The following is a 26,850-nucleotide window of genomic DNA, read 5'->3' as shown; positions in this document are numbered from 1 at the left end:
TTAGGACAGACAGACAGACAGACAGACAGACAGACAGACAGACAGACAGACAGACAGACAGACAGACAGACAGACAGACAGACAGACAGACACTATATGACCCAAGTTTTATTAACAATATACACAAAATAAGACAAAGGTTATAAGATTGAAGAAATGCGCTAAACTATTAAGTTGTAAGCAGTGCGAAAAAGTTTGCAATGGGTTATGGGATGAGTAGTTCCTTCACACGTCAAAAAGAATATGTATACAGTCTTGCACCTTTGCTTTTTATTCAAATTTCGCTAAAAATAATTGCTACCGACATGACGAATGATTGCCTGGGTTCCAGGCTTAAAACTCTTTATAACGATTTTTACGAAAAGTCAATGGAGAAAATGAATGGGAAATTTACCTCCGGAACCAGAGCTTTCCAAAAAGGAGGCGGTCACTGTGTCGCTTTACATGGTTATGTTCAGTGACAACTAGGGGTGTAACGGTACACAAAAGTCACGGTTCGGTACGTACCTCGGTTTTTAAGTCACGGTGCGGTGCGGTTCATAGTTAAGGGGAAAATTAAAAAAAACTGCTTGACTGTCAACAACGGAGAATGGCCGTAGATCAGCAGCAATGAAAACACCAATAAACTTGGTTATGGCATTTGCATTTCTGAATTCCCAGACAGGGGTTGTTGAAATAGTGTCGTGAGCTGGGTTTGCACAGCTCGTTTTTTTTCCACAGCAACAGTGATAGTAACACCTGGATGTTGCCTTTTCAAATGCGTGTGCTAGGGATGTGCATTTCTGGCAAAAATATTATTCGATATTCGCTGAGAAGTATTCAAATAATATTCGAAAATTGCTCAATCAAGAACCCCCCACACACGCACGCAGATACACGCACACACAATGACACAGGGAGAGGCTTGTATGATTTGTATGAAATCAACAACTGCCCCATCAACATTCAACATCAAAATTATTTCAACGTGGGCTTAGGCATATAGACCTACATGCGCCGTAAACGGATCGCTATTTATTTATTTTACTGAACACAACCTGCATGACGGTGAACTAGATATAACTTCACACGGTGTGTCTTTTTACAATTTATTTGTTACCAGCATTCGTAGTGTTGATCAGCAGAGAAAAAGTCAGCCAGAGACGTTGACGTCGCTTAGCAACCGAGGACGCTATTCACCAACGGAAGTTGTGAAGGCACATGCAAGTCAACGGAGCATTCAACAGCATTGAGGAGAGCCGTGTAATAAATAACGATAGTCACATTCGATATTCTACGTGACTCCGACTATTCGACGATCGTTGCCGGATATGTACGCCACATTTACGTACCGCGGTACACCTCTGTAACCGCTCCGAAGTGCCTATACCGTGACGGTTCGGTACAAATACGTGTACCGTTACACCCCTAGTGACAACACAACGTCATGATGTTGTCTCTGCTGGGCTACGGAATTATCTTTGAAGCTGGACCCGTACTTGATTAGATCTCTTTACTTTTTTATACCTTGAATGTCTACCACGACCCCTATCCATCTTTTCAGTACTACCTGTGTGGGATCCCGCTCCCCCGTGGGTCAGAATCCCGGAATAAATCGCTGGGTCTCGTACAGGGTAAGCTGCACTCGGCATTTAATGGTTCACAAAACAGAATAACGCATGCATACGACTTTAGGGTCTCCGTGAGCCTCTAAATGGCGCGCTGGTTCGGCTGTGCTCTCCAGGTCACTGTCGCTCGTCTTCTGCCCCTGGTTGCCGCATGCCGGCTCCTTATATCGTGGCTTCCGGGTCTCGTCCTCTCCACCGCCGGCTGTTTGCACTCACGTCCATTAGCGAGCCCTAAGGGAGGCTCTTTGTCGCCGGCTAGTGGATGGCGGTGGTATATGCCATCCAACACGAACCCTCGGGCCCGTCCGGGCCGAGGTTTAAGGGGCGGGATGCCACACTCCCCCACCGTTTGCTCAGGCCTCCGGTAGCCGGGGAATCCACCCAGGCAAGCGTCCCGTCGTGACAGGGCGTCGGCGTTGGCATGCTCTCGGCCCGGTCGGTGGTCCACCTTGAATCTAAAGTCCTGTAGGGCCAGGAACCATCGTGTCACTCGGGCATTCGTGTTCTTGGCGCCTGCCATCCACTTTCGGGGCGCGTGGTCGGTGACCAGAGTGAACTCCCGCCCTAGGAGGTAGTACCTCAGCTTGTCGAGGCTCCACTTGATGGCGAGGGCCTCTTTTTCTACCGTCGAGTAGTTTTGCTCGTTCGGCAGTAGTTTCCGGCTGATGTACATGATTGGGTACTCCTCTCCTACCCGGACCTGGGACAGGACACCCCCCAACCCGACCTCAGAGGCGTCCGTGTGCACTAACAGAGGGGAAGCAAAGTCAGGGGTTATGAGTAAGGGCTCCACGCATAAAGCTTCGCGGAGCGTCCCAAAGGCCTGGTCAGCAGCCTCGGACCAGGTGATCCGATCCGGCAGGGCCTTCCGGGTCAGGTCGTTCAGGGGGCTGGCCAGCGTGGCGAACCCGGGTATAAATCGCTGGTAGTATCCCACCAGCCCTAGAAACGACTTCACCTGTTTCTTGGTGCGGGGTTCGGGCCAGTCCCTGATGGCGGCCACCTTACTCTCCTGGGGTCGGATGATCCCCCGTCCCACCTGGTACCCCAGGTACGCCGTCTCCTCCTGTCCGAGCCTGCACTTGGCCGGGTTGGCCGTGAGGCCCGCCTTCCGCAGCTCCCCTAGCACCGCCCTCAGCTGGCGGAGGTGGACATCCCAGCTGTGGCTATATATGATGATGTCATCTATGTAGGCCGCCGCGTAGTCCTGGTGGGGCCTCAGGATCTGGTCCATCATGCGTTGGAAGGTGGCCGGCGCTCCATGTACTCCAAAGGGGAGGACGGTGTACTGGTAGAGCCCCCTGGAGTTGAGAACGCCGTTTTCTCCCGGGCCGCCCGGGTCAACGGTACCTGCCAATATCCCTTGGTTAGGTCCAAGGTTGAAAGATACCGGGCTGGACCCAGGCGTTCGATCAACTCGTCCACCCGGGGCATGGGGTAGGCGTCGAACTCGGACGCCTCATTCAGCCTCCGGAAGTCGTTGCAGAACCGGTAAGATCCATCTGGCTTTGGTACGAGGACCACCGGGCTGGACCAGGCACTGCGCGACTCTTCGATGACGCCGAGCTGTAGCATTCGGCGGACTTCGGCCTGGATGGCCTCTCTCCGGGCCTCCGGTATCCTGTAGGGTGGAACTCTCACCTTCACCCCCGGCGCCGTCCGGATGTCATGATGGGCGACTGTGGTCCTCCCCGGAAGCTCGGAAAACACGTCCCGGTGCTGCATGACAAGGTCGTCCAGGTCTCGCTTTTGGGCTGGGCTGAGGTCCTCGCCCACCGGAACCTCCGGGATCTCCTGTCGGGCCGCCAGCGCCAGGGGGGCGGGGTCAGGGGGTTCCCTTCCCCCTTGCCACTGTTTCAATACGTTAATGTGATAGAGCTGGGTGGGCTTCCGCCTCCCCGGTTGTCTAACCTGGTAGTTCACTTCTCCCACCCGTTCAACCACCTCATAAGGTCCCTGCCACTTGGCCAGGAATTTGCATTCAGCTGTGGGGACCAGGACCAGGACCAACTCTCCAGGATGGAGGGTACGCAGCTGGGCTCCCCGGTTGTAGACCCTCGCTTGGACCTGCTGGGCTTGCCGGAGGTGTTCTCGGACGATGGGCCACACTCGGACCATGCGGTCCCTCACCTGCTCTACGTGGTCCAGGGTGGTGCGGTGGGGTGACGGCTGGCTCTCCCATGCTTCCTTGGCGATGTCCAAGATGCCGCGGGGCCTCCGTCCGTACAGCAGCTCAAACGGTGAAAATCCGGTGGATGCCTGGGGCACCACCCGGACTGCGAAAAGCACATGGGGTAATAGCTGGTCCCAGTTCTTACCATCTATAGCCATGGCCTTCTTCAGCATTTGTTTTAGTGTCCGGTTAAAGCGTTCCACCAAGCCATCGGTCTGGGGGTGGTAGACGGAGGTCCGGAGCTGCTTCACCTGCAGGAAACTGAGTAATTCCTTCATTACCCGGGACATGAAGCATGAGCCTTGATCGGTTAACACCTCCTTGGCTATCCCCACCCGGCTAAACAGGATTATCAGCTCCCGGGCGACTGCCTTCGCGGTGGCTGCGCGCAGGGGTAGGGCCTCGGGGTACCGGGTGGCGTAGTCCACCAGGACCAGGATATATCAATGACCCCGGCTGGTCTTGGGGAGGGGCCCCACAATGTCCATAGCTATCCGCTCAAAAGGAGTCTCTATTATTGGCATGGGAATAAGGGGGCTTCTGACTGTGGCCCTAGGCGCTACCCTCTGACACTCGGGGCACCCCAGACAATGGCGCTCCACGTCCCTTTTTACCCCCGGCCAATAAAACCGCGCAAGGACCCGCTCTCGGGTCTTGTCCATGCCCAAATGGGCTCCTAGGAGGTGGGTGTGGGCCATAAACAGCACCTTGCTCACATACGCCCGGGGAACCACCAATTGCTCCCTTACTCCCTCCTCTCCTTCCACTACTCTATATAATAGCCCCCTCCTTGTGCTAAAATGTGGGTGCATCGTGTGACTCACCGAGTCCCGGGCCTGACCGTCGTGGGCCACCACATGGCTCCAAGCGTGTTTCAGGGCCTCGTCTTGGAGCTGGGCGCTGGCGAACTGTCCTGGTCGGGCCGAGCCTACCTCCTTCTCCGGAAGGAAATCGGGAAAACTCGGTGAGGGGGGAGCTCTCCGGGTCCTCCGGGGGGTTGGGTTGCTCGGACGCTGTGAGGGTGTCCGGGGTGCCGGGTTGGGGTCCCGGTAATCCGGGTTGGGAGGGTCCGTCCCCCTCGGACTCCTGGTCCTCTGCCGTCGATTCCCTGAGGGACGACGGGCGCCATGTGGCCCCGTACGCCTGCCGAGCTCTCCTCGCCCCCCGGCGGGGAGGTTCTCTCCTGCTCCGGAGTTCTCGCGTTGGGTCCCACAGCCGGTTAAATATTGGGCAGTCCCTCCCAATTAAGAGCGGAACCGGGAGGTGGGGTACAATCCCCGCCCGTGCTGTAAACACACCCTGTGGTGTACGTACGACCACATGGCATGTTTTATAGGTCCGTACATCCCCATGCACGCAGGCCACGTCCATGGGATCCCCCTCCCTCCCTCCCGCCAAGTCAGGACGGAGGAGGGTGACCACGCTGCCGGTGTCCAATATGGCCTGCGTGTCTAGGTTCATCACCCTTGCCGGTATGGTCGGGCTCTGGGGCGTCGTCTGTGTCCAGCAGGTGGCCAGCAAGCAGGGCCGGTCCCCCCCCCAGTCCGCGTAGGCCGACGGCATTGACACGTCCTGCTTTCCAGGGCAGTAGCGCGCTATATGGCCGGGCTGATCACACTCGTAACAGCGTCTCCGTTCGCGACTCTCCGGGGTTACGAACGGTGGGAGCGGTGCAGCTGCGGGAGGCCCAGTCGTGGGTCCCCGTCGGTCTCGGCGGGTCTCGGCGGGTCGTGGGGTGGTATAGGTCCGGTTGCTCAGCCGCTGGGCCACCTGCCAATTCTCCAGCTGCCTGACCAGGTCATCTATGGTGACGGGGTGGTGGTGGGCCAGTACCCTGCAGGCATCCGGCGGTAGCTGGCGTATGGAGTGGTCTATAATTACCCTATCTATAGGGCTGGGTCCTTCTCCGGAGGTTAGCCACCTCGCCCCGGGCGAGGTGGCTCCGCACCGCGCCCCGGGCGTCGAATCGCCAGTCGTGGATACGTTGCGCGCGGGCCGCGAGGTTATGTCCGTAGTACGCCAGGATTGCCTGTTTGAGGGCGGGGTACTGCCTGGCGGCCTCCGCTGACAGGTCTTGGCTCGCCTGCTGGGCAGGACCGGTGAGAAAGGGAGCCACGATGTGGGCCCACTGCTCCACTGGCCAGTTCTCCCTCTGGGCAGTCCGCTCAAAGGTCTCGAGATACGCCTCTACGTCATCGTCGGGCCCGAGCTTGGTGAGTCGGCTGGTCGGGGCGGCGGTCGGGGCGTCCCGGACTGCGTGTTGCGTGAGCCGTAACACGGCTTCGCGGAGCAGGGCGAAGTTCTCCGCCGTCTCCCGCTGTGTAGCCGCAGCAGCCGCCGCGGCTCCATCCGGGTTCTGCATTCCGGTTGGGTAGTTCGCCTTACCGGGGGTTCGTAGTGGGTTCTTCTTAGGCTTGTATTCTCCACCATATGTGGGATCCCGCTCCCCCGTGGGTCAGAATCCCGGAATAAATCGCTGGGTCTCGTACAGGGTAAGCCGCACTCGGCATTTAATGGTTCACAAAACAGAATAACGCATGCATACGACTTTAGGGTCTCCGTGAGCCTCTAAATGGCGCGCTGGTTCGGCTGTGCTCTCCAGGTCGCTGTCGCTCGTCTTCTGCCCCTGGTTGCCGCATGCCGGCTCCTTATATCGTGGCTTCCGGGTCTCGTCCTCTCCACCGCCGGCTGTTTGCACTCACGTCCATTAGCGAGCCCTAAGGGAGGCTCTTTGTCGCCGGCTAGTGGATGGCGGTGGTATATGCCATCCAACACGAACCCTCGGGCGGGCCCGTCCGGGCCGAGGTTTAAGGGGCGGGATGCCACACCTGATAACAAAAAATTTAAAGTTTACATTTTACAGTTTTTTTGAGACGTTAGATGTCGCTAACACCATGTATGGACATGTGGAGCTCTGTATGGGCACTGGCTGTGGCGTCTGAGAGAAAGTTGAGCTCTTCGGACATTTGTACTAAGATGTTGAGAAAGTTGAGCTCTTCGGACACTTGTCCTAAGATATGGTGATTGATGGTGAAGCCCATCTGAGAAGCGATTTATTTAAGGCCCACATCCAAGGGTCCGGCTTCCGGGACATATATAGTATAACGCCATTCTTGGATGGTGAAGCTCGGACTGAGCAGCGATGTATTTAATGTCTGCGTCCAACGTTTCATAAACATCTCTCATTATAACGCTTACGTTATAATGGTAACGTACTGAAGAAGTATTACAAAGTTGGTGCGGGTTGTTACAATGGGGATAAAATAACCCCCTCTTTAATTATTAATTTATTTGTCAGGATTTCGCTACAGAGAAAAGATTGACTGCGGTGGATCCTCGGACGAACAAGAGAATACAAGGATATAATAATATATAATATATAGGCAGTGTTGCTAATAACACAGTTTAAAAGAATGGCGTTAGGTAACGCTGTTACCGTTACTGTACGAAAAATGCAGTACGTTACTATGAATTGATTGAATGAACTGCGTAATCCGAACGCACCCCTGGCTCCAAACACAAATTGCTAGTGAGAAAGCCGGGTGGGTTAACAACGAGATAAGCGATTATGATTGGCTAAAGGCCTGATTCCACTGGACGCGTTACGGCTGCGGCACGTCTTGGCCGCGGTCACCGCAGCAGATAGGTTCCACTCTAATCAATAAGTCCATTTCCACCGGCTGCGGAACGTCTCAGCAGCATCCCAGGAGCGGCTCGCCGTGCCGCAGCGCTATCATTCCGTAGCATTTCTATTTTTGCCGCAAGCCGTTGCTGAACCGCGTCAATTTCAACAGAGCAGATCGAGCAGGGCAGGAAGTGAAAAAGTAAAAGCCATAGAGCATCCGTTCAATTTTCAAAATAAAACACAATACTCAGCTCATGTAGCCTATCACAACTTCACATCAACATTATTACGTCAAGACTGGTGGCACCAGGTCAGCAGTCAATCAATCAAAGGGTCTCAGTGGGTCGGCAACATGGACGACGAGAGACTCATTGTCAAAGTTCAGCAACATGAAGTCATTTATGTACCAAATCATCCTTTTTATAAGGGCAGTGGCCGGAAGGACAAAGCCTGGCATTTAATTGCAGTCGTTTTGGGAGTGGAAGTTGAGTACATTAGGTTTAGGATTATCGCGTGATCTCGTGATCTCGCGTGAATACGGCTGGCTCGCAAGGCAGCGTTGCACTGCCGTAACGCGCCCGGTGGAAATGCAAGCAGGGCAGAGTCGCAGCCGTTCCGTGCCGCAGCCGGAATCCCGGCGTGACCCGGGGATTCCACCGGACGCGTTACGGCAGCGTTACGGCTGCGGCACGGAACTGTGTCTCGATCTCGAGCGCAGGCTTGTGGCAGTGTCATGGCAACCGAACGTCATCGTTTCTGAAAGCCTCCGTCTACCCTGTCCACACTACAACGCGAACCCAGTGTTTTCTCATTTATATTTATGGGTTTGTAGATTTACACGGGTTAGTGTGGACGGGGCCTCAGTTGGAAGCATATCAGGGCCTTGAATGGGCAGTTCAACCAATTAACACATTTTTTGACAACTTTCTTTTTTACAGTAGCGCAAATAGTTACTTTCACTGGTAACTAGTTACTTTTATTATAGAGTAATTCAACTCAGTTACCCCAAAAGCTATTCCGCCTCCGGATGATACTATGAATCATAAAGACTGCATCTGACGTCTCTTGTACTTCCACAACAAGTAAAGACTCATAGTGGGGGTTATCTCGGCCATGGTTGAGAAGAATTGGGGCAAAGGAATTTTGGCTTCGACTCTCTGGGGTCCACATTGAAACTTGACATAGAGGAGAAAGGGATTGTACTCCCGGAGCTGAGCGGCCGGCAGGGGAGCTCCGGAAGCAGTACGGCAGCTCCGGCGGGGGAGCTCCGGCGACTTCTTTTTCTAAACCTTTTTTTCCGGAGCAACAGAAACGGGGGGGGGGGGGGGGGTTTAAGCAATTCATCCTTGTTTTATAGCAGCTGGCTGTAGTTGGTTTGCGTGCAGTTTTGACATGAACTAGAATGCACTGTTAAGTAGTTGCTTGGAGGGGGGAGAACTTGTTGCAGCACGCACACAGTCTACCATTTAGGCAATGGGAATGACATGGAAACTCAAGTCTTTCCACATACCACCCACAAACTCCTCATATACCACTAGGTGTACGCAAACCCCCGGTTGGGGTTTGACAGTGGTAAACCACTGCCTTAGATTACAGGATTTTGAGATCATACACAATCTTACCATTTCAAACTCAACCCCAGACGCACTGTCCCGCAACCCAACTTCATGGGCTGAGGCTGTGGACCTGCTTCCTCCTTATGTTACTGTGGGGTCTCTAAATTTTCTTCACCAGCCTTGGCAGATGCTGGACCTCAAAGAACAGCTCCTTTCTCTCCAAGAGTGTGTCCTTAAAAAGTCTAACATCCAATAATCAGAATTTCAGGTTATTGGCTTTAGGAACCAACAACCACTAATGCAAACGGTGCAACCCGGTAGCAATTTATCAGAGCACACCCAGCTAGTGTGTTGCGGGGGCTAGTGGCATCTCCTCTGGTCCTAAAATAACTTCTTGTTTCTGTTGACTTTAAGAGTATAAAGGCATTATAGTCGCAAGGGAAGTCAGATATACCTGGGAGTGTGGTTTGATGTCAAGTTAACATTTAAGGAGCACATTCAGAAGATGATTGAGAAGTGCAAATAGGGTATTAATGTTTTGGAGTGTTTATCAGGGTACAACTGGGGAGATCCTAGCCTTGGTACACCCATGCTGCCTTGCGCGCAATTTCATTTTGCGCTGCTAGGCAGCCGGGATTCCATGGATCCGATTTTCGCCTGAGATAGGGAACCAATCACAGAACGGGGAGGGACGGCAAGACGATGACGTCTGTGCGACACACCGAAGCTTGCAGTTTACAGATCCAAAGTGGCAGCAGACGTGTTACCTTTCGATGCAGCCTTAGATAGTGTTCTAAGTAGTTTAGAACGCAAGTATATTTAGAAAAAATCGCAACTTTTGGCGTTAAACTCTTTCATTACCAAGAAGGATTTCTTTGCCCTGCTACCAACAGGCTTTGATTGGCTATGAGCTACGTACAGACTCATATGATAGACATTCCTAGCGCCCAATAAACGGTTTTGGGTAATAATAAACCACGCCTCAAATACGAGAAAATGAATGTGTGGTTCCCAGACCTCATCTCAATGTAGATTGAGATGAGGTCTGGCGTTAGCCAGGCTAGGGAGCTTCAGGGATGTCCATTAAAATAATTTATATTGGAGCTCTCATATCTGTAGCTACAGATCTCAGATCTGTAGCTTTGGTTGGGATGGCAACAAGTTAGAAATTCAGTTGGAGATACATGTGAAGCTATCACATGTAGCAAGACTTTGCCTCTGGCAACCTCAAACTGTCAGATGAAATAAAAGATAAACTGGGAGGTGTACTCAATGTTAGATTGCTGAGAAATGGAAATATTCAGGTTTTCTGTATATCACAGGGTCATAAAGCTAAGGCCATGAGTCTGCCATTTACTTAACAGGCCAATTGAGTGGTTTGTTCCTGTGGGTGGAGGTGTTAATGGAGTAATATACATTTGCCCTGACATCACTGACAATATACAGGGAGCTGAGATTGAGTCTGCCCGTAGTTTTAAAGGTCCCATGACATGCTTTTTTATCTATTCTTTAATATAGGTATTAGTGGGCAACTAACACAGTATTCAAAGACGTTCCCGAAATTCAGCCGTGGTGCAGAGTTACAGCCACTCCGAGCCAGTCGCACATTGAGCTTCCCCCAAATGCGCTGTTTTGGTGTCTGTAGCTATAATGCAAATGAGGAGGAGCGAGGCGGGTCAAGGAGGAGGGTGGGGGTGTGGCCCTGAGAAGCTTGCAGCCAAGGTACCTTGCGCTCTGTTTACAGTGGATGTATCGCAATGGCGAGGCGCACACAGCCATTAGCCGTGTTCTGTAAATATTCTAGAACACACCTGGAGCTCTATATCTAAATATTATCATTAGAGCTGTCAGTTAAACGCGTTATTAACGGCGTTAACGCAAACCAATTTTAACGGCGTTAAAAAAATTATCGCGCGATTAACGCAAACATTTTATTTACAAAAAAAAAAAATAATAATAATAATTTCTTTGGCTCAAAACAAAGAAGCAGTAGCCTGACTGCTATGTTCAAATTAAATTTGTTCAAAGCAGTCGTTTAATTGCACTTTAGGCTCTTTTTTTGTATCGTCCTGTTTTGATCAGTATATGCCAATGTTGTTATCAATAAAAAATCATTTGCACAAGACAAGCCGATGCACTTCACCATGTTGATAAGAGAATTAAAATGAGAAGAATTATGGGACAAAAAAATCAAGGGATATTTAGCATAGAAAAATAATATGCGATTAATCGCGATTAATCGTGAGTTAACTATGACATTAATGCGATTAATCACGATTAAATATTTTAATCGCTTGACAGCTCTAATTATCATATAGCCTACATAGATATCGATATCATAATATATATTATTACGGCCAAAAGCTGTGTGAGCGGATATTATGAATCTCAAACGACCGCGTTGGGTTCTCCGACGTTCCTGGTTCTTCAACGTCCACATCAATGTGAAGTAGACTGAACCGCGACAAGGAGGAGAAAGGGATTGTTGCCGGGCAGCGCTTAGGCACCTTCGTCTCTGGCGGTGGTCCCTCAGCGGGGCTCAAGCGAGAGACATTTGTCGCCAACAATCCCTTTCTCCTCCATGTCGTGGTTCATGTTCTTGAGGGAGTCAAAGCCAAAGTTCCTTCCCCCCAATTCATTCTCATTCTTGGCTGAGATAACCCCCACTACGAGTCTCGTTGTAGAAATACCAGAGACGAGAGTCTGACGTGTTATGCGCCATAACACCAAAAGCAGAACGGTTATCCAAATAACAAGGAAGTGTACAACACTTGCGTTACAGTCCTGGAGCTCTATATCTAAATAATATCATATAATAAATAGATATCTATATCATATAATACATATTATCACGTCCAAAAGCTGTGTGCGCCTCCAGACGATATTATGAATCACAAACGACTTTGTCGGGTTCTGCGACGTCTCTGGTTCTTCCACTTTCATATCAACCTGAAGTCGACTGAACCACGCGTTGCCTGCTGCCGGCTGCCCGCTGCCGGGCGATGGTGCCTCGCGGCAACCGGCGGCATGTCGCAGTTCATGTACTTCAGCGAGTCAAAGCCAAAGTTCCTTTCCCCCAATTCCTTCTCAACCATGGCTCAGATAACCCCTACGACAGTCTCGTTGTGGAAATACAGGAGACGTCAAAGAACCGACAAGAAACACTTGCGTTACAGTGTGTGTATTCACACACACACATGGCGCTCGCACGGTCGAGTCTCATTGGCGGGCCAACGTCTCTGGGCGGGCCAGGCAGAGTAAGGGGAGAAGCTTAGATGCTTCATGACGTCCTAAATAAAGACATTCCAAATCAGCGCGCTTGAGCCTCCGTTTTTTCAAAGGCGAGCAGAACAGCTAGTGCTCGTTTTACACCAAACGCAAGTTTTAGCCACTGGAGGACCATAGGCAGGCTAGGGGAACTCATATTTATGTTAGAAAACCTCATAAAGTGAGATTTTCATGTCATGGGACCTTTAAACAAGATGGCACAGCTGTATTACTGCCCTTCACGCAAGAAACCATGCCAACACGAGTATTCATTGGGTATATGAGTTTTCCAGTGAGAGAGTACAGACGTCCTCCATTGCGATGTTACAAATGCCAACGTTTTGGGCATACGGCAGCTGCATGTAGAGGGGACAGGAGATGTGGAGGGGGGGGGGACCATGACTTCAAACAATGCCAAGTTAAGAAAACAAAGTGCTGCAATTGTGGTGGTAACCATATAACTTCAAGGGCCCAGGGGATGCTGACAGGCTAGTGGGGACCAGTGCTCACCCGCTGCCAGGAAAAGGGGATACAATGCGGATAGAAGAAAAACACTTCTTGCTTTCATGGTAGATGTTGTGTGGGCAGCAAGAAATATAACCAAAAGGTCTGATGCTATTAGAATTGTGGTGGAGGCGGCCGAAAGGTTCTTGAGGAGGTAGAAATCGGCCCAGAGGAGTTGCACACATTCATGAGGCCGAAGCTTGAGGTGATTTGTGGATGTTTTTAATGGAGAGTATAGACCAGCTTTACTGTGCATCCAGGAAACTTGGCTAGAACCTTGTTTGGACTTTGTGGTGCCACGGTATGAAAGTATTAGACAGGACCGAAGTGGGAAAGCAGGAGGAGGGTGTGCAACATTTGTAAGATCTGAAGTGAAGTACCAGAGGGTGCAAATGAAGTCTTCTCTAGAGTGTGTGGTGGTAAAGGTGTGGGAAAATAATAAGTGGGTAAATATAGTTAACTTTTATAATCCCTGTTTACCAGTCAACATAATAGATATGGAGGAGATTATGGAACAGATAGGGGCACCGGTTATTTGGCTATAGGTGACTTTAATGCACATAATACTTTGTGGGGAAGCAGAATGAAAGATACTAATTGGAGCACAGTGGAGGACTTTATGGACAAACATGGTATGTATGAATGATGGCAGGCCAACTAGGTTTGAAATTAAGATGGGGCAGTTTCATGCATAGATTTAGCACTAGCATCCAGTGAATACGCAAGAGTAGGAGAATGGGACAATATGGGCAGGTATTCAATGGGTAGTGATCACTTTCCAATACTTTTGAAGTTTGGGAAAACTTTGTTAACTGATGATCAGAATTGACCAACATATTTAAACTATGGGAAGGCAGAGACGTTTTCTAGTAAATGTGATAGTGGCCTTGACAGTGTGAATGGAGAGGGAACAATAGATGAGTGGAACAATACTTTATGTTCAATGATATTAAGCAGTGCATATGAGCATCCCTTTAAAGAAAAACCCTAAAGCTAGAGTAAGTGTGCCATGGTGGAATAGGGCTTATGATAAAGCAGTTATGGATAGGAACTGTGCATATAGACTATTGAGAAGGTGCCCGACAGAGAATGATGCAATATAGTACAAAAGGCTGAGGGCTAAGGCAAGAAGAGTAATTAAGGTAGAGTGTTTGAGAAGATATTCTGGAAAATTGGGCGTGGATACATCAGTTGGAGAAATATGGGCAGCAGTTTACCGTATGTCAGGAGTGGTAAGGGAAAGGAGAATGCCAGTATTGGAGGAAAAGGGAGTTATAGCGCAGAGTGATATAGAGAAAGCCCAAATGTGTGAAAGTAAGTTTAAGGATGTACATAGGGGAGCAAACATTGGGGAGGAAGGTATTAGAAAGAAGAATGAGACGCTAAGACAACACATATTTAAACTTGGGGTGAATGACGATAATACTAATTGTCTTAATTTGTACTTTTCAGTGGAAGAGCTGCGCAGAGCCATAAATAATAGGGGGAAAACAGCACCAGGGAAGGATGGCATTAGCTATGAGGTATTTAAAAGAATAGGTGACCAGTGGTGGACGAAATTTCAGCACTTATGAATAATGTTTGAAAGGAAGGAAGGCTTCCATTAGCCTGGAAGCAGGCAGTGGTGGTCCCAATTTTAAAGCCAGGGAAAGAAGCAGAGCGTCCAGGGTCATATAGACCTATTGCAATTACAGCAGTGATGTGTAAAATATTGGAAAGTATAGTGACGGATAGATTAGTATACAACTGGAGAAGGAGGGGTGGTTCAAGCTAATGCAAAGTGGGTTTCGCAGAGGAAGAAATACCATGGATTCTGTAATCTCCCTGGATTCGGATGTAAAGGAAGCCATGGTTAATAAAGAGGAAGTAGTTGCAGTGTTTTTGGATATTGAAAAGGCTTATGACATGTTGTGGAAGGAGGGGCTCATCATTAAGCTGTATGATGCAGGACTTTTTAACGAACAGGGTAATTCAGGTTAGGGTAGGGGAGGCGATGTCGAATGGCACATGCATTGAGAATGGAACACCACAGGGAAGTGGTGTTCCATTCTCAGTTTTAAAGACATTGGATCAGGGTTTGGTTTCTCATTGTTTGCCGACGACGGAACTGTGTGGAAAAGAGGCAGGAACATCAAACACATGACAGAGAAAATACAGGAGGCATTAAATAAAATAAGTGAGGCTGGGGTTAACTGAGTGTAGGTCAATCATCAAAAAGAACATCATGGCAGTGTGGCAGGAGGAGTGGGATCAGGAAAAGAAGGGGAGGCATTATTACAGCTTGCAGAAAACAGTCACAAAGAGCCAGTGTTTTTTGGGGAAAGAAAGGAGGCATACAGTCATGATGACCAGACTGAAGTTGGGGCATTGTAGAGTTGCATGGGACTTACACAAAATTGGGAAACATGAGAATGGACTGTGTTGGGAGTGTGGCAAAAAGCACCTGTTCTCTGATACAAAAGTATAATGATCAGGGCCCGGTTTCCCGATAACGTTGTCTCTTAGGGCCCTATCTTGCATCCGGCGCAAGTGACTTAGTCACTGGCACATGTGTCGTTGCTAGTTTACAAATGGCGCAGAGCGTTCTTTTCCCACCACCGCCACTCGCCGGTAAATTAGGGAATGATCTTGCGCCCCAAGGGGCGGTTCGGCGAAAGGAGGAGGCGTGTTCTGGCGCAAACGATATTTTGCCGTTTCTGAATACAACTGCGCCACAGACCTGGTTTAAAGTCAGTGGCGCGTTGTTCAGATGCTATTTTAAGGGCGCATGCATACATGCCCATGCGATGCATACGGATTGCTTGTGCACCTCGCGCATACACTTTGCTTCTCTCATCTACACGGACAGCAGTTCCCATTTTTGCAAACCATACATAATTACAAGGAAAATAAAATATTACCACACAAGGAAAATCATTGTGGTGTCCATAAAGATAAAATAAATAGGCATAAATCTAGCGTACACATTTACCCAAATTATTCACGCGAATTGTAACAGGCGTAATGACGGATCAAATTAACCTGGTTGACCAATAGTGGCAAGAGACATATGCAGGCTATATAAGGACACCTGTCAAAGTAGGTTGTCTGTCAAGAATCAGGAACCACAATTCTGAAGACTGCGAAATAAATTCTGAAGACTGCAAAATCACCTTCTGTAAGTCCATTTAAAACATTACTCTGCAACTTACCAGTTAAGTTGAGGTTGCTCATAATTTTTCTATTGCACAGTGGAATGGAATACGTCTTGGGACCGAGGGTCAGACGCCGGGGGGAGAGGGTCTACCAGCCCAGACACACCTATCTCTCCCTGAGTGAGGAGGAATGCAGGCGTAAGCTACACCTGACCCGTCAGGCTGTCACAGATATCTGCCATCTCCTGCAGATGAGCTGGGGACTGATGCACGCTGTCCCTATGCCCTCCCCGTTGCAGTGAAAGTTACAGCGGCACTGCATTTCTATGCATCTGGGTCGTTCCAGCATCCCCTTCTATTGGACGCATTTCACAATCGGCAATAAGTTTGGCTATACATGCAGTTACGTCAGGTCTCGTCCGACATGCTGGGGAATACATCAAATTCCCCGTTACACCTGACAGCCAGGAAAGAACAAAGCAGGAGTTTTGGACCAAGTATGGGTTCCCTGGCGTCCTTGGTGCTATAGACTGCAACCATGTGCAGCTACTTGCCCCATCAGTAAACGCAGTCATATACATAAACCGGTAGGGAACTCATTAGATTAATATCCAAGTCATTTCCGATGCTAATTGTAGAATAAATCATGTCTTTGCTAATTACCCTGGCTCAAGCCATGACTCTTTCATATTGGCAAACTCGACCATTCCTGCCATATTCTAGGGGAATCCTCCCTTGGATGGGTGACTGTTAGGGGACAACGGCTATCCGTTGAAGACATGGCTCATGACCCCATTTCTTATGCCAGCAACAGTGCGCGAAATTGTATTCAACAGGAAACACACACAAACACGCAGTGTAATTGAACGTACATTCGGAATACTGAAAATGCGCTTCAGGTGTTTGGATAGGTCAGGTGGTACTTTACAGTATGGTCCTCAAAAAGTCGCAGCATTCTTTGTGGCATGTTGTGTTTTACACAACATTGCCATGAATCATGGATGTGTCGATGACATTAATGAGGATAGATTAGAGAACTTAAGGAGACGTGATGCTGAACTGCATGTGCCGATGCCATTACGTCCAAATGCCCCAGCAGCAGCACGGGAGAGGAGAGCTCATCTGTCAGAGGAGCTGCATCGTATATAGTGAGGTACGCAAACTAATGACATCTCCGCTCTATTGTTTAGCTACATTGTACAATTATTACCATGCATTCATAACCTTGTGATTCAGAGAAAGTGAGCCCAAAACATCGGAATGTCCTTCGACTTGTCCAAATGTTCGTAGGCGTAAAAAAATAAATAAATACAAAACGAAAAATGAAAAGTTGCAAAGATTTTAAGGAGATTTAGCCGAAAAATAAATTATTTCTGAACCTTTCTTGGCGTGCGCCTGGCAAATCCGCCATCATAATAGCAATCCGCCATGGAACAAGCACCGATCGCTCTTAAAGGGGATGCGAGAAAACGCTCTGATTGGTTCATTGCACGTTACGCCCAAACCACACCTACGGGTAATTAGGCTGCTTCAGACCAACCCTTTTGACACTTGCGCCACGGCGCAAGTGTCATTTATCCGCCTGTAAAATAGCGATAGCGCCGTAGAACCGCCCACAAAGCTACTTGCGCTTTGCGCTTCCCACTTGCGTTTCAGACCGTTAAAATAGGGCCCTTAGAGCGACTCCTACATTTAGACAAAGTTGTTTACCTCTATAGGTGTGGCGGTCTCTTAGGAGTCTTCTTAGGAGTCTTCTCCTTAGTCTCCTTCTAGTAGGCCTAAACATTTATTTAACCATGGGCAAACATAGCATAGCCTACACTGATTAAAAAAAATATATAGAAAAATATACATTTTGAAAAGAAAGCTACATTTTTAATAGTTTATTAAGGTGGTTGAAAAAAGTCTTTCGACCACTTACGTTCACTCATTTCTTATAATGGTTTATTAGTATAATTACCTACTTCCAATATAATGTCCTTAATTTAGAAGACAGTTTTGTTAATTTTTGATTTGTAAAATAAATACAGTATTTTTTGGAAGTTGCGAGTTTTTGAAATGATTTGAAGCGAGTCGAGCTGACCTCGCCTTTCTTTACCCACGGCCCAAACAAAGAACAGCCGAGACAACATCCTTAATTAAAACATGCCGTTTCATTTGGCCTCAATTGGCTACGGATGCCAACTGTTTCCCGAAACCTCCTTAAGGCCTTCTTAAAGACGTCATTCGTAACCTCTTCTTTAAGTTCTTTGCGTGTTTCCGGAAACGTTCTTTGCTAAGAATCTCTTTCGTACGTCGTTCGTTGGTAAGGTTGGTCTGAGGCGCTCGTAGAACCTTCTTACCTCTACCATAGTGATGGCTCAGCTGCTGACGCTAGTCGCCGCCACTGTACCTGTTGCGCATGGAACTGCCATATTGACAGATTGATAGTGTAAATTGCATGCACAATTCTGCAAGCAATTTGTGAAATTTGGCTCTGAGTGGCTAAAGGTAAGGCCAGACTGCACGGGCGTTGGCGTTGAAAATCAGCAATTTCTCTAGTAGGATCTACGTTTTTGTTTAAGGATGCATCACATATTATACTCCAACTCTTGCTTACGTACACACAGTTCTGTGTAGTCATGTTCTTTTGAATATTAATAGCCTACATTTATTTAGTTTGCAAGTAATTCTGGGACTTGGATTGTCCTTTATATCATTTGTACTTTTTTTTTGCCAGTATGTAGGTGAAATAGGTCTTAATTTGCATTCATAATGGTATTAAAAAGGTCTTCAAAAGTCTTGAATTGAACTCGTTGAAATCTGCAAAAGCCCCGTTTGTTGTTATATTATAAACTATTAAAGAAAGCACAGCGGATTAAAAAATGGCGCCCATTCATTCCTACGAATACTGCCCCCCAGGAGCAGTACATACTTCCTTAATCCATCAGTGCTCAGCAGCCAAGCCTGGTATTCCAGCTGTTGTATCGGGCTGTGGACGGGTCCCTCGATTCATGGAGTCCCAGAAGTAGATATCCCCGTTCACTCCAATACAAGTGGGGAACAGGAATGTGTCCCCGCAAAAAAATTCTGGATATCAATCAAAGGCTCATACCATGTGCCATCTTTATACCATGTATAAAGGTGGCTACTAAGGCTGGGTCATTTATTCCGGAATGTCAATGTGATCGGCATTTTAACCCAAACCTAAATCGGTCAACTCCTTTTAGCAGGTAGAACAGCGCAATTGTGTTTGTGTGTGATTGTTTAAAGAATAAATGAAAAATGAATGAACAAGTATGATTGATCTGCCACATAACCATTCCTGGCATTGCCATATAAGAGCCAGCCGGTTAGCCTTCCCAGCTTTGTGTTGTGTTTTGAATTGGTATGGGTTTGCGACAGGTTCCACCGCATCTCTCTGGTGTTGCTATTCTTAATGGTGTGGATCCAGGTGAGGGCCGATGCAAAGTCTACAAGGTGTAGCCCATTTGATTGCTAGTCACTCCTTTTCTATGATCTAGTACCTTGTCTCTTGAAGTATCAAACTCCGGTTGGGATACAGTACTGGCTTCTGGTCACCTTTATAACCTTCGACCAAAGCTGTTTCAGCCTGATATTGATCAGTCAACCTGGATGATGAATCGTTTTCCTAAATTAGGACTCAACAGCATGGATGATGAGCAGATGAGGTTGGCATTGCCAGTCCCATTTTACAGAGTTACTGGCACATATCTGGGTAAGATTTTTCCGGGTAGCCAGAGTTGCAAATTGTGGTATAAACATGAGCAAATCTAATAGTGATTCATGTCTATAATATCCTATATCCTGTATATAGTAGATGAAGCTGAGCTGGAGAATACAGAGGAGGTGGAGCCTGCTCCCGTGTCTGGGTCCAGTGCAATTACATCTCCACCATGGCGGCTGACCCTCATCGTCTGGCCGAACAGGCAGTCGACGTGGCGAAAACCGCCGGTGTCATCCTCTGCCTCTGCTCCACCGGCGCGGTGGCAGCAGTTACTGGAGTGCCCCATCAGCCCGGACGTGCTGTTCGGCCCCCGTCTGTCATCTATGGTGGATGACATGCAGGCTGCTTCCGAGGAGGCAGAAAAATTCCGGAGACACGTCTCCTGCCCTCCGCCTCCACCCGGGCGGCAGCGCTCCGCTCCAAGCCCCCGTCGCCGCCATAGGCCCCCGGCAGTCACTGTCGCGGCGCCGCCGGCAGCCCCTCCTCCTGGCCCCCAGGCTTACCAGCCCTGCCCGCCTCCATCGCAGGCTGCGGCGAGCGGCCAGCGAAGGCCCCGGGCAGCGGGCTCATGGGGCTATGTCCCGCCCCACAAGCGCCGGCCAAGGCAATTACGGGGTGAGGGAGAAGCATGTGACAGCGAGAAACACCTCTTTACTAAAGACGCCTGTTTCTTCACCACACAGTTAACGCCGGAGCCTACCGGCCCGACCATAACTGTTTCACACGCATCTCCCACCACATATAGGCAGCGAAGGCCTCGGGCAGCGGGCTCATGGGGCGATGTCCCGCCCCACAAGCGCCGGCTGTTACGGGGCGAGGGAGTAGCGTGTGACAGCGAGAAACACCTCTTTACTAAAGACGGCTGTTTTCTCCCCGTGCTGTGGTTCTCTCTCAGCGCGAAGGACAATCCCCCACTCGGGGTGGATGCGTTCGCTCACAGACCGTGGCCGAACACACTCCTATACGCTTTCCCGCCCGTCCCCCCGATTCCCCAAGTCTTGGACCGAGTCCAAGAGGAGCGGCTGTATATGATTGTCATAGCATCGTAACGCACAAGTGCACCGTGGTTTCCCTGCCTCCAGCGTCTGCTCTCGGGGCCGCCGAAGGAACTCCCTTGGCGGCGGGATGCTCTCTCACAGGCAGGGGGAGCAATCATAGATTACCCAGAGAACGACCAGCGCTTGTGGGCCTGGCCGCTGAACGCGAGCGCCTAGAGGGTCTCGGCCTCTCCCAGGAGGTCGTACGGACCATCCAGGGTGCCAGAGCTGACTCCACCAGTGCGTGTTACTCGGCTAAATGGGCGTCTTTCCAGAAATGGTGCATGGAGAGGGGTTGTGATCCCATCTCCTTCCCTTTGACGCGTGTGCTCTCTTTCCTCCAGACACTAATGGAAAGAGGGCTGGCCTTTAGCATGGTTAAGACGTACGCGGCTGCTGTTTCATCGTGCCACGAAGGCTTCGGGGATAAAACTGTTTTTAGTCCCCCCTTAATGAAGCGCTTCCTAAAAAGTGTGAGGAGAGAGAGACCCGTGACGCGCTCTCTCACTCCACAATTGGATTTAACACAAGTTTGTGTCAGCCAAGACAGCTTTGCTGCTGGCCCTGACGTCAGCTAAGAGAGTGAGCAATCTGTCTGCACTCTCTGTAGCCCCTTCTTGTCTTAGAATACAAGGGGACGGCAGTTCGGCCATATTACGCCCGAACCCGGCTTTTACACCTAAGAGTATTACTAGCTCGTTCAGATCGAGAGTAATAGCACTCAATGGTTTCTCTCTCCCTCCTCATCAATCTGAGGAGGAGGTAACAGCCCATCTCTTGTGCCCCGTAAACACGCTTGCCTGTTATGTGAAGCGCACAGAGACTCTGCTCAAATCTCAACAGTTGTTCGTGCATTACAGAGAACAATCCCAGGGCCTCCCCCTGACGAAACAACGGCTGTCGCATTGGCTGTGTAATGCTATCACACAGGCTTATGTGTCAGCGGGGGCAGAGCCGCCTGAGACTATCAGAGCTCACTCGACCAGAGGAATATCATCCTCTGTCGCTCTGCAAAGAGGGATGCCTATGGAGAATATCTGCACAGCAGCCTCCTGGGCTGCCCCATGCTCTTTTATTAAGTTTTACATGAGAGACATGTCGCGCCTCTCTATGACACTCAGTTCTAGGTGCTTTGTCAGAGTGTGATTGTGTGACTATTCCCCTCGCATATTAAACAATGTGAGGGGGAGTCAAATATTCATGCTGAGAGCTCTTGTGTCTTATCAGACACATTGGAGCTGCTCGTTCATGACGTGCCGTTAGACGCATGACGTATGTTATGCTACGTCTTACGCATGATGCTAGCGCGTATGTAGCTGTGTTTCTGGTACTGATCGGGACCAATGAGGCATAGACTATATCGTGCTTCGCCCTTTAACCCAATAGCGATAGCCTTAAAAGGCGAAGCCTATACGACATAGAACGATAGTTACGTATTGTAACTCTAGATTCTATGAGTATAGGCGCAGCCTTTTAAGTGTCGGCCTCATTGTCCTTTAAATAGCTGAAGGAAAGTTGTTTATTGGTTGCAGAACGTCCACCTATATCTGCGAAATGCGGACGTCGTTGAGGCCCGCGGACGTAATTGAGGCCCACGCTGTTGGTGGGCGGGGATTACAAATTTTTCAGTGCTATGGCTCACGCCTAGGGATAAGCCAATAGCGATAGCCTTAAAAGGCTGCGCCTATACTCATAGAATCTAGAGTTACAATACGTAACTATCGTTACAGTCTGTGTATTCACACACACGATGGCTGGTACTTCGCTTGCGAAGATCATAGGAGGAGTTTAGAGTTTCGATTCCTTTTGCTTTGCTTTGAGGCAGGCACGTTGGTGTGAGAATAAGCCAATCCTTGACCGACAGTTTTTCTGGCAACTGGTGCACTTGTACTCCTGGCCTGTGGCTGTGGTAGCAGTCTGGATGGATGCATCACCCTTTCGCCGGGCACGTTTGTGCATTTCAGCTGTCCTCTTGGTGTTGCTGAGCTTGACGGCAGCCATGGTAAGTTGGTATTTGAGCTGGTCTTTGAAGCGTTTCCGAGGTCCACTTCTGTCACGCTTGCCCTGACGCAGCTCACTGTAAAGGACAGCTTTTGGCAGCCTGTTTTCCTCCATGCGTGAGACGTGACCAGTCCAGCGCAACTGGCGGACCAGCATGGTGGCTTCCATGCTGGGTAACTGAGCTCTCTCCATGACTTCCATGTTGGTGGTGTGGTCCTGCCACCTGATATTTAAGATGGAGCGCAGTCAACGTTGATGAAAGCACTCGATCAGCCTCAGCTGCTTCCTGTAAAGTCCCAGGACTGAGTACAGCAGCCCTGTATACTTGGATTTTGGTGGTCAGTCGCAGTGAGTGGTTGTCCCACACCCGTTTGCGGAGCCTGCCAGATGCACTGTTTGCTTTGGAGAGTCTGTTGTCAATGTCTTTTGAGATTGAAGCATCATTTGAGATTACACTGCCCAAGTATGTGAACTGATCCACTGCACTTAAGCAGGTAGTGTCAATGGTGATGGATGGTGGGATGTACTGTACGCGGGGTGGTGGCTGGTAGAGCACTTCTGTTTTCTTGAGGCTTATGGTGAGTCCGTAAGCCTTTGTTGCTGCTGAGAAGCGGCTTACAATGAGCTGCAGTGCCTCCTCTGTGTGTGCTTAGAGTGCACAGTCATCTGCAAAGAGTAGTTCTGTGATATATTTGTCAGTGGTCTTCGTCTTCGCCAGAAGTCGGCGTAGATTAAAAATACCACCATCAGTTCTGTATCTGATGTACAGGCCTTCAGTCACATCTGCTGTGGCTTCTTGAAGCATCATGCTAAAGAATATGGCAAATAGGGTTGGTGCATACACGCACCCTTGCTTCACCCTGTTGTTTATGGGGAAGGGCTCTGAGATGCTGCCAGTGTGTTTGACCTGGCCTTTCTGTCCTACATGAAGTTGTTGGAGGATGGTGAGGAACTTGGGGGGGCAGCCGAGTTTGAACATGATTTTCCAGAGGCCCTCCCTGCTGACCCTATCGAAGGCCTTTGTGAGGTCGATAAAGGCAGCATAAAGGCTCATGTTTTGCTCCCGGCATTTTTCCTGGATCTGCCTCAGGACGAAAACCATGTCTGTGTTTCACCTCCCGGATCTGAAGCCACACTGGCTTTCGGGGAGAACTTCTTCGGCGACAGTAGATGTAATTCTATCTCGAAGGACCCTGGCTAGGATTTTACCAGCGGTCGAGAGAAGGGAGATACCACGGTAGTTTGAGCAGTCAGACTTTTCCCCTTTGTTTTTGTATAGGGAGACAATCAGTGCATCTCTAAAGTCGTTGGGGATTGTGCCCTTCTCCCAACATACAGCGAACAGGTCTGTGAGCCTGTAAAGAAGTGCGTCGCCCCCCTGCTTATAGACTTCCGCAGGAATCCCGTCACTTCCAGGTGATTTGTGCGATTTGTTTTTGCATATGGCAGATGCGACTTCTTTCAGGGTAGGTGGTATATCCAGTTCAGACCTTGATTCATGCTGGGGTATCCTGGCTATCTATGTCTCTTGGACAATCCGTCTGTCTTCAAAGAGGCAATTGAAATGTTCAGCCCATCGTTTCATGATGGCTTCTTTGTCTGTCAGGAGGGTTGAACCATCTGATGTCTTGAGAGGTGTTTGAGCCTGGTGGCTGGGACCATATGCTGATTTCAGAGCTTCATAAAAGGATCTTGTGTCACCCATATCTGCGTAAAGTTGTGTTCTCTCTGCGAGAGCAGTCCACCAGTTGTTTTGGATCACACACAGCTTTACTTGCAACTGCCTACATGCTGCTCTATATGCTGATTTTGCAGCCGAGCTGGTAGGGCAGGCAAGCACTTTGCCATGGCAGATATGTTTTGCTTGAAGAAGGGATTTGATTTCGGAGTCACTTTCATCAAACCAGTCTTTATTTCTTCTTCTAGAGAACCCAACTACTTCTGCAGTTGTTTCCTGGAGAGTGGTTTTCCGATGGTTCCACAGTTCTTCGTCAGTGCTTGGGTCCTGCGCTACATGAAGTTTCCTTTTGAGCTTTGCTTGGAATTCCTCCTTGAGTAGGTGGAGCCTCTCAAATTGGAGTTCATTCAAGTTGAATAAACTCCAACTTGAATAAACTTGGAGTTTATTCAAGTTTATTCACACACACACACACACACATGTGGCGCCCGCACGGTGGTGTCTCATTGGCGGGCCAAGTCTCTGGGCGGGCCAGGCAGAGTAAGGGGAGGAGCTTACTGCAGTGTGACGACATAGGAAACCACATTCCAAATCAGATCGCTTGAGCCTCCGTTTTTTTCAAAGGCGATTATTATTACCAGAACGTTGTTCCTAGTTGTCACTATTGTTAAAAGTATTTTTAAGACGAGTTTCTCAGGTTTGTTTTCTTACAGATAGTCTGTGTATTTTGTACTTCGAGGCGGGAAGTAGGGGTGCGCCAGGTGCTGCAGCAGCCCATGGTGGCGATCTTTAAAATTGCGATGACGATAAAATGATTGCTTATGAATATCTCTGGTTGTTGTTCCTGCTCCCTAACATTTTGTGTGTCATGTTTGGGGTGTGGGATGATACGAATAGCATGCACGCACACTCACAGCCAGACACAACAATGACGAACAAGTTCTAGAGTGGCCTGCAGAATACAGATCCTGTGTAAAATAGTATCTCTCGAATTCTATAAACTCTACATGGACCGCAACCCCCCCCCCGCACCCCCTGCTGAAAATATCTTCCTGCGCGTCTGTACTGTGTTTTACTCACTTCAGTAAGTTATCAATTATTTGTTTCACAAATGATTCGCTGCCTGCTGCCTCTTCTTTTCGCACATGGAGCCAGAGCGTAACACAACATAACTCACTCTAACTCACTCACTCTATTATATGTTGTCCCTCTCTGCATAGAAGCCAGTGGAGGGAGAAGTCAAGACCTGAGAGAATGAACAATGGATTCGTGAGACAGCATGTCTTAGTGAGTAGTCTCTGAACCTTTAAGTCAAATTAAGGTCAATGTTACAATAATGTGTAACATTATCATGTCAACAGCTGTTGCCTGAACACACAAAGCATTAATTACAATCAACAAAAATAATATCAAGAGCGATGATGTCACTTAAAAGTTTACTTTCATTTCCATTTTAAATTAACATTATTTAGTGTCTTTCATATACCATAATTATGTTTTCCATTCATGATGTGCATGGAACTTGTAATATTGTTCATGAACATTGGAATTAGTTCCAGAAAGCAGGTTGGTAAAACAAAAGCTTGATCTGAAACCTGATGATATCTATGGCAATTGTAGTAAAAATGTTATAGGCTAAAAGGTATACACTGCGCACTGTATCAAATAACAAAACACTCAAAACTATGTCTTTCACATATGGGGCTGTCTTCAAAATCTGGCCCGACTCTTATGGACACTGTTCTTACACACCAAACATGTTGGAAGTAGGTGACAGCTAACAGGAAGGAGCTCACCCAATGAACACTGAACGTTTTTCCATCAGAGCTATCTTGGAGCCTTCCACAAGAGTTGATTTGTGATCTTGCCGTTTATTGGTGCACTCTTATTAACCACTTATTTTCTTTTAGGGCCGTGCACCGTGGGAAGAGAGCAGTTGCGAACACATCATTTCAAATTCCTTCGAAGCCTTAAAGAGTTGTACTTTGTTCACGATGAAAAGCTTACATTTGTTTGTGAAGATGGATTCGTACACGTCCCACCCAGAATTACTATGGTCTGTGTCAATAGAGAAATTGATTTGCCTACTTGCACAGGGATTTAAAACAAGTCAATTAAATAAACGACTTAAGTAATATGAGTCATTGTCTTTTTATATCTCGTTATTTTGTTGTGGGGGTTCAATATCATCCAGCTGCAGACACAAATGGGTGTTCCCGTGCTGGTGGGGGGTTCCTCTTTTCACAGACTGGAACGCCCCCTTCTTCTTCTTCGCCTTTCTTGTTGAAATGTGACCGGGGTGTGTCCGGGTTAATTAAACAACATTCGCTATTTTGTTTTTCTCAAACAGAAGTTTCAAAATAACATCTAGTCAAAGAGTATAGGACGGGTAGTGCTTGCATAGAACTAACGTTAGCAAACTAAGTCAATTACAGAACGTTAATCAAAAAAAAATTATATCTTAATAATCGTACATTTGATTTGCGTGTAGGACTTATTCATAGGCAGTCGTCAGCTTGGCATCAAACTAGCTTGTTAAGC

At 48.6% G+C, this 26,850-nt stretch overlaps 1 protein-coding gene and 1 long non-coding RNA gene across 3 annotated transcripts in view; both read left to right on the top strand.

The window, feature by feature from the left end:
• The window catches only part of LOC132469982 (complement factor H-like), a 117,360-nt gene extending 90,911 nt beyond the window's left edge, over positions 1 to 26,449 (top strand). For both annotated transcript variants that reach the window (XM_060068130.1, XM_060068131.1), the window contains one exon: positions 26,220 to 26,449. In XM_060068130.1, coding sequence (XP_059924113.1) covers positions 26,220 to 26,413 — 194 coding nt within the window. In that variant the 3' untranslated portion in view covers positions 26,414 to 26,449. The remainder of the gene's footprint in view (positions 1 to 26,219) is intronic.
• On the top strand, positions 30 to 1,552 carry LOC132469986 (uncharacterized). Its single transcript, XR_009528539.1, has 2 exons — positions 30 to 1,434; positions 1,467 to 1,552. It is a non-coding gene; the product is annotated as an uncharacterized LOC132469986 (long non-coding RNA).
• Positions 26,450 to 26,850: the final 401 nt, after the last annotated feature.

The sequence above is a fragment of the Gadus macrocephalus genome, chromosome 12 (assembly GCF_031168955.1).
Source record: "Gadus macrocephalus chromosome 12, ASM3116895v1".
NCBI lineage: Eukaryota > Metazoa > Chordata > Actinopteri > Gadiformes > Gadidae > Gadus > Gadus macrocephalus.
The sequence above is the reverse complement of the archived record's forward strand: the minus strand, read 5'-3'. Positions and strand labels throughout refer to the sequence as shown.